The following is an 8,834-nucleotide window of genomic DNA, read 5'->3' as shown; positions in this document are numbered from 1 at the left end:
ATGCAAGTGCTGAATTTGTTCCACCCTTTAAAATCATTCCTTTCTGCCTTTCTATGCCTTCCATAAAACTGTTCTTTTTTTCAGTACTGATTTTGTAAATGTACACTCCAATACCAACTTTTTGATCGATTGGATCTTTAGCTCCATCTAATCTGTATGAAAGACGTGGTTTGTAGGCGAACGAAGATTGACGTCACAGATCACGTGCTTTTAGCAAAGCGACCATGAAAGCGACTGAAGCTTGCTTCACACTAAGTGCGGAAGCTGGAGGAACTGCGGGCTTCAGGCAGCCTTTTTACTTTCGATTTACTTAGACCTACTTTCTATTATGTAGGGGATCTCATCGGGTAATGGGAGCTTTTATTTCCATTTAATTTACTTTTTTGTAAAGACGAAAACCGGTGAAAATGAACTCCGTTTTGTGGACGTTGATGACTGTTTTGCACGTGCTTGGTAAGACATGTATTTACGATCTCTTTTCCGGTTCATTTTGTATTTCCATTTAATCACTTTATACTCGGCAGAAATCGATGTATTATTTATTAATTGATGCTGTTTTATGTAGCTAATGAGTGAAGATGACATCTTGTTATAGTTTTAGACGCTTTTCTGAAAGTGGAATGGACCAGGCAGCTATGGGGTCACAATTACCTACCACACTTATTAAACAGAGCTTTTTAATGAATCTTAGTTATTTAAAATAAATGTCAAGGGTCACATTATGTTCGCTGTTTTAACAATGCATGGCAGCGTTTAATTTCAGTCTGTTTAAAGTCTGTTTTCTGTCCCTGGCATCTGTTATCATGTTTATGTTTGTTAGCACGATTTTGTAAAATGGACTGCTTGAGCTTTCAAAATGGAAGGTTGAGGCGGGGCTTGTTAACTTTGGGTGTGCCCAGAGCCATAGAAAGAGTTATGAGCCAATGCAGAGTTACTGAGAGTTACTCTCTCTACGGCTCTGGGTGTGCCCTCACACTTCTCATGTCATGTGACCTGTCTTCCAAAAAGGGACATGTGCAAATAAAGGCAGTTCCGGTTCATCAGAATACCGAGTAGTGAACATGTTTTTCCCTCCGTATAAATAAATATAATTTACCGGTTATTATACGCAAAATGGCTGTGCCAACGGGGCTTTGCTCACCAACATCCTTTGCCAAGCGACGTTCCTGGTGGGACGGATTTAACATTGCTTTATTTCTCCCCAAACAGATTTTTTATGTTTATTTTATTTAACAAAAGGGACACGTCTTGAAAGTGACTCTTTATATACACAGGACACAACACCAAGGCAAGGCATTTTTTTACTGGTTCAGATTTTATTTGCCCTGGCAAAATTTTTACCGGCCTTGCCACAAAAACAAAAATAGTATTTTTTTTAATAAAAATTGTTAATTAAAGACATGTAAAACAATAAGAACAAATGAACATGTTACAAGCAATAGTACAAATAAATACAATAGAACAAAGATACAAATAAATCAGGGAAGAGATACTATAATGTATAGATTAGCAAATTTACCTCTGTTACTGTAGGCTATATCAGAACATTTCAGTAACCAATATACATTTTTGTCTCTTAGAAATGCACATTTTTCATTATCAAAATCAGTAACATCTGTAAAAATTGTAGCAACCTCATTTTTAAATGTTTGTGTTTTTTTTAGTTAACCAATGGTCTTCCATAGTAACATGAATGAATGAAGTTTTTAGGTGTTTGTATGAAAAACAGTAGTCTAAATAAATGTAGTATAAATGCCCAAACGCTATAGCTTAATCACAAAAAATACTGCAATTATGTTCTTTTACTTTTTTACTACATATAATACATGTCTACATTAATACAATTCGATACAGATACCCATATTTCTGACACAATACCACGGTTCAGAAAGTGTTAAGAGCGATGAAAAGATGAATAGGTGCCCTTTTTCAACTTTGTAAGATCAGTAATGTGCTCACCCACAGATTCAGACACTGCTATTTTATTTACGCAACGCATTTCCCATTATGGGTTATGATTCGTGATGGTAGAAATGAAGCTTTTTCAAACTTTGAATCAATTGTTTCGGACAATGATTCACATCACATGCTGGTGACATCTGCTGGTCAAAACTTTAGATTCAACAAAATCTCAGGTCAAACATGCAAATAGAAGCACCTTTTACAAACCTATTGCAAATGTTTTATTAGAAGAATAATCTGTTAAATGCTGTTTATAAATCATTAAATACCATATGCCTAAATTAACTGAACAATGGGAGAAAACTGCTGTGGGGATACTGCTACCTGATTGGACTCCATGTCTAAAACCCACCCCCACACCTAATCAAAATCTCACCCCTCATAGGGAGAAGCAGGCGAGACATAAGAAGTCTAGTTTTGATAGTCTACTACACTTGTAAATGAATGCAAACTGGACATATTTAAATCTACTATTTTTTTAGACAGTGAAATATGTCTGAAACATGTTGAAAGTGCTTAGGTGTTGTGTAATTTATTCCCACTATCACAGATTTAATTAAATGTTCATTTGTTCCCTTCCAGGTGTGTCTGGTGTTGGTGCAGATGAAGAGTCGGTGTTTGTGATGGAGGGAGATTCAGTCACTCTACACACTAATATTGAAGCAAATCAACAAGGAAAGATGAGGTGGTATTTTAATGACACCCAAGTCGCTGCAATCATTGGAGAAAAGAGAGAAATCTGTACAGATGATGAGTGTAAAGAGATTTTCAGAGACCGACTGAAACTGGATCATCAGACTGGATCTCTGACCATCACAAACACCAGAACCACAGACTCTGGAGTTTACAAAAGAAAGGTCATCAACAGTGGCAGCTTCAGTGACAAGATCTTCAGTGTTTCCGTACATGGTGAGTCATTTCATGAATATTTAGAAACAGATTATATATGTTTATTATAACAGTGACATTCCAAGCTCCTCTTTTCCTGTATCATTAAACCGAACAGAATTATTTCCATTTCTAATCTCTGAAATCATCTCTGGTCACATTTTCTTATCTAATTTTTCTTAATTATTGTGTTTTAGCTGTCCAGGATGTTCAACGTAAGCACAACATATAGAGACATTTAGCATTTTAGTCCAAGTCTAGAAAGAGTATGTGAAGTACTTGTTTTACTAGCTTTCTTATATTATGATTAATCAGTTATCTTGTTGAGGTTTTTTCCTCCAAAACGATCCTCCAGCAACTGTTGGTTTGTGTTTCAGGTGTTTCTGCTGCTGAGCGAGATGAAATGAAGAGAAAGTCAGTGAAGGAGGGAGAATCTGTTACTTTAGATCCTGGTGTAGTAAAAAACCTGAATGGTGTGATGACGTGGTATTTTAGTGACATTCTCATGGCTGAAATCACTGGAGATCAGAGTAAGATCTGTACAGATGATCAGTGTGATGAGAGATTCAGAGACAGACTGGAGCTGGATCATCAGACTGGATCTCTGACCATCACAAACACTAGAACCTCAGACTCTGGACTTTATAAACTACAGATCACCAGCAGCAGCTTCAGTATTAGCAGAATATCAACTGTTTTAACTGTCATTGGTGAGTATAAATTAGTTATTCAATGCCTTTGCCCTCTAACTTTAGAATATAGTCCAAAATTATTGTCAAGTTAATGTTATTTTTAATTATGTAATAATTTAGTTAATATAAATGTATTTAATATTATCGTGGCCTGTTTGAAAGTGATCTATGAATCAGTGTTAAAATATAATTTGTATTGTATATTGTCAGTATCATCTTCACATGAATCTCAAAGTGACAGTTTTCAAGTTGTTAGCCAGAGTCATACTGCAACATACTGCTGTTTCTAGTTGAGCTCACAGTGCTGTGATGCTGCTTTAGTTGCTGTTCCTAAAAAACACCAGAAGGTGCCATTTATCAGTTAAATCAATATCATACAGCTGATGAACAAAGTAGATATAAATTAAAGATATTGGTAAATAGTGGATGGATAATCAGTCACTCTCTAGTAATAATGACTGTCTGTCTTTATCTGTTCCAGATTCAGGTCTTTCTCTAAGTGCTATAGCAGGGGTTGTTGTTGTTCTGTTGCTCATTGCTGCAGTAGCTGCTGTGTTCCTCTATCGCAAAGCAAATAGGAAAAGTGAGTATTACATACAGCATGGGATGTATTATGTGGAAATATTATTTAAAAGATGTGAAAATATATATTTTGTATTGTAATTAACCAAAGTAATGTGTTTAATTGTTTATTTTCCAAACAGACACACAGAACAATCGTGATCAGGTGAGATACTATGAGGACTGAACCTGTCTGCTTAAATAAATAAATAACCACAGATTCAGATCTGTGAGAAACTTAGAAATCAGTACACAGAAACACCAACAATAATTGACTCTTTAAGATACTGCTGCTTTTGTACTGTTTTACTCAGAATGAAGAACAGTGAAGAACAGTATTTCTTTTTTTAAATATTGTTATTATAGAAGACAAAGTCAGTGAAGGAGGGAGAATCTGTTACTTTAGATCCTGGTGTAGTAAAAAACCTGAATGGTGTGATGACGTGGTATTTTAGTGACATTCTCATGGCTGAAATCACTGGAGATCAGAGTAAGATCTGTACAGATGATCAGTGTGATGAGAGATTCAGAGACAGACTGGAGCTGGATCATCAGACTGGATCTCTGACCATCAGCAACACCAGAACCACAGACTCTGGACTCTATACACTACAGATCAACAGCAGCAGCTTCAGTATTAGCAGAATATCAACTGTTTTAACTGTCATTGGTGAGTATAAATTAGTTATTCAATGCCTTTGCCCTCTAACTTTAGAATATAGTCCAAAATTATTGTCAAGTTAATGTTATTTTTAATTATGTAATAATTTAGTTAATATAAATGTATTTAATATTATCGTGGCCTGTTTGAAAGTGATCTATGAATCAGTGTTAAAATATAATTTGTATTGTATATTGTCAGTATCATCTTCACATGAATCTCAAAGTGACAGTTTTCAAGTTGTTAGCCAGAGTCATACTGCAACATACTGCTGTTTCTAGTTGAGCTCACAGTGCTGTGATGCTGCTTTAGTTGCTGTTCCTAAAAAAACACCAGAAGGTGCCATTTATCAGTTAAATCAATATCATACAGCTGATGAACAAAGTAGATATAAATTAAAGATATTGGTAAATAGTGGATGGATAATCAGTCACTCTCTAGTAATAATGACTGTCTGTCTTTATCTGTTCCAGATTCAGGTCTTTCTCTAAGTGCTATAGCAGGGGTTGTTGTTGTTCTGTTGCTCATTGCTGCAGTAGCTGCTGTGTTCCTCTATCGCAGAGCAAGAAGGAAAGGTGAGTATTACATACAGCATGGGATGTATTATGTGGAAATATTATTTAAAAGATGTGAAAATATATATTTTGTATTGTAATTAACCAAAGTAATGTGTTTAATTGTTTATTTTCCAAACAGACACACAGAACAATCGTGATCAGGTGAGATACTATGAGGACTGAACCTGTCTGCTTAAATAAATAAATAACCACAGATTCAGATCTGTGAGAAACTTAGAAATCAGTACACAGAAACACCAACAATAATTGACTCTTTAAGATACTGCTGCTTTTGTACTGTTTTACTCAGAATGAAGAACAGTGAAGAACAGTATTTCTTTTTTTAAATATTGTTATTATATAATTGTTTTTTGTGAATTATTTATTTAACATGTTCTGACTTCACTTCAGGGTCTGGGTGTAACAAATGTTCACGGTGAATCTGTTGTTTCTTCTCCTTTATTTATTTTTTTCATACCAAGGCAAAACTTCACCAGTGAGGCCATATAAAAAAAAATAATACTAGTATTAAGTGTCTTAATACTCACCAACATAAGATATATTTTAATCACAATAATTCACACAATAATTCACACCCTATGGCATGCAAACCTTTTCTATTAACGCAGTACAAAAGATAACAGTGTGGTGGAGACTGAAGATTCATTAAGAGAAACATTTAAGAAGTGTTAAATATTTAGGAAAAGGAAACTACCATACATTCTGCAAACATCAGAAAAAACAACACTGTTTGTTGAGTATTTTTGTGTAAATGAATCATTAGTCCTGCTTATTTCTTTGACTTTCTGTGAATGTGTGTTTTCTTAGAGGAGAATAATTTGAAAGTCTTGCCTCCTGATCAGAGTACGACTCCATTTATACCTTCTGAGGTCAATGCTTCTAATGGGACTGCTAATGGAAACCATGTGTAGCATAAATGTTCTGTCTTTCACATCATCTGTCCATTACAGGTGTTTTCTCCATTTCTGAATCTTAATTCTGTTCATGAAGCATATTCAGCTGTGCTGTAATTGTCCTGTGATTTTTAAATCATGTAATTATTGTGTTCTTTGTGTCTGAAGATTAGTGTCACTGCCAGCGATATAGACTGGGGTGCAAAGCCTATGGACACCACACTGTTGCATGTGTAAAATAGAGTGCCTGTGTACATAAGTGTTTATATACATCTGTTTTTATTTCTTTCTTTTGGCAATGCTCCTTCCTTTATACTGGGTATACATTACACAATCTGTACTCGTTCAAGTGAGTGACAGTCGCATAGAGTAAATGAAAGACGCAATCTGAGAGAAGTGCCAATGCATCACTGATGCTGAGAAATATTTAGCAAGCTAAAATTCTGGACCCATCTGCGACTGTGTTTTAACTTGAAATGACATTGGCAATGAGAGGGCATGATGCAGCGCAAGGGAGAATTCCAGTCTCAAACTAGAGTTCAGCTCTTGTGTGATCTTTGCATCATTACTTCATTTCACTTCTCACTCAAAACTCACCTTTTCTGCACGAGATGAGGATTTGTGGAGGATTCTTCCTAGTGAAATATTGTGCAACGTGTTACACCCAGTCGCCAATGCATCATGTAGTGTGCAAACCGCAATTAAAAGTCTGGCGAGTATTTTGTTTGTATATATTTGTAGATATATGTATATATTGTATTTTTTTGTTTTTTTATTCTGTGGTAAATTACATTAAGGCCAGACACTACAGGCAAATCCATTGTTTTTACATGCACTGGGCAATTTAAAAATGTTACTTCCATAACTTGTCTTCTTTTAGACTAATGGAATGAAAACATCTAAAATACACTTTAAAGAGTTTGTTTTATTGCATTTTTTATTTGAGATTTCATATCTTGAAAGGTGTTTTTATGCACTGAGCCAGATATATCAACTTCAGCATTACTTATACAAACCATACTTTTTTCTCCAGATTTATTCCTATCAATATTTTGAAGTTTTTTTATTGATGGAGTTTTACACATTTATTTATTTATTGTGGTTGACAATTTCTGATTGATGAAGAGAAATCCAAAATCCCCTCTTTAAAAACCTTTAAAATGTCAACAAAATGAAACGATAATTTAAGTTTTGAATCTGGCTTAATCCAGTGTTCAGTTTTCTGATTTGAAGATATATGTAAATTAGAGCATATATACTTGGATAACGTTATATCTGGATATTTAAACAACAGTTTAGTAAAAAATTGTCTTGGTGTACTGTGATTGATCATCTGTAGAAATATGGTGATATAATATTTACCTTATTCACCTGTAGTGTTTTGCCTAAATTAATTTAATCCCACCGGTCACAATAGTGACCATAAAGAAGGTTTTCATTTATAAAGCTCAAAAAATGTTAGTGACTGGTGTTTTAGTGCATTTCCTGCACTATATTGATGATGTAATACTGGTTGCACTTACATAAAAAAATTTTGATGTTACATTAAAGTAATTTTGAAATATGTTGATGGTTGTATTTTTTTGTCTTTTTTTCTCAGTATTCCTATCAGTGTTGTATAAGGGGTTTTATGCGTAATAGTAACCCATGTGATCAAACAGAGTTTAAAGTAGCTGGGCTGAGATATACACACATTTTGATGACCTCAGAAATATGTTAATTCAGTGTATATATACCACAATTTTGCACACACTTTACCAAAAAAAAAAAAAATTTTTTTTCAAAAAATGATAATTGATTATTGCAAAGGGTTACTAATGACACACCATTTGGATATTTTCATGTCTTGGAAAAAATTGGGATTAAACAGGTTAATTTTCCTTTAAATTGCTATGTATAATAAAGACAAAACATTCTTTGCTGGAATCTGGGACTTTATCATAAATTGCGTTTTTGAGTTATCAGAAATGCATTAAACCTCAACCTTTAGCATTTCAGGATTCAGCCTTTGACCTTCAATCAAGATATGAATACAGCACCTAACCAACTATTTTTTAAAGCATGTTTTTCTATTAGATAAATAGTAACTCAACACTAGATGGCGCTTGTAATACGGTTTGCACACTGCTTGTAGCACACAAACACACTAGATTATATCGGGCACACCATGCGAGATGCTGTCGTTATTATAGAATATTAGGAGTGTGATTATTACATTTTGTTATTAGTTATGATAGTGTAGTGTTACTACAGCACAACTGCTAATGTGGTATCAGTGGCTATCATAGGTTTACAGAGATCAACCCCCAACCAGAGAATCACTGACATTTCGAAACTGTTGTGACTTGATTAAGCCTTGTTTATTGAAAACGTGACTTTGGAAGTTTGATAAATGCTCCAAACCACTTGTTTGAAACAAATGATTTACAAAAAGCAGTGCTTCGAAAGCATCAATCGCTAATGCTCTATTGGATTGAGATCTGGAGGCTAGCTGACTATCGTGATCTCATTGTAATGTTCAAGAAACCAGTTTGAGAATGATTTGAGTTTTGTAACATGGTAAGTTATCCTGCTAAAAGGAGCCATCACATGACTATAC

The 8,834-nt window shown here is 34.5% G+C and overlaps 1 protein-coding gene across 1 annotated transcript; it reads left to right on the top strand.

Moving 5' to 3' along the window:
* Nucleotides 1–245: 245 nt before the first annotated feature.
* LOC107749228 (uncharacterized) lies at nucleotides 246–6,933 on the top strand. Its single transcript, XM_016564319.1, has 6 exons — nucleotides 246–453; nucleotides 2,545–2,871; nucleotides 3,228–3,560; nucleotides 4,024–4,125; nucleotides 4,247–4,269; nucleotides 6,152–6,933. The coding sequence occupies exons 1-6, from the start codon at nucleotides 408–410 to the stop codon at nucleotides 6,251–6,253; spliced, it is 933 nt and encodes a 310-aa protein (XP_016419805.1). The 5' UTR covers nucleotides 246–407; the 3' UTR covers nucleotides 6,254–6,933.
* Nucleotides 6,934–8,834: the final 1,901 nt, after the last annotated feature.

This window comes from Sinocyclocheilus rhinocerous, unplaced genomic scaffold, assembly GCF_001515625.1.
Source record: "Sinocyclocheilus rhinocerous isolate Xijiao unplaced genomic scaffold, SAMN03320098_v1.1 scaffold8346, whole genome shotgun sequence".
NCBI lineage: Eukaryota > Metazoa > Chordata > Actinopteri > Cypriniformes > Cyprinidae > Sinocyclocheilus > Sinocyclocheilus rhinocerous.
The sequence above is the reverse complement of the archived record's forward strand: the minus strand, read 5'-3'. Positions and strand labels throughout refer to the sequence as shown.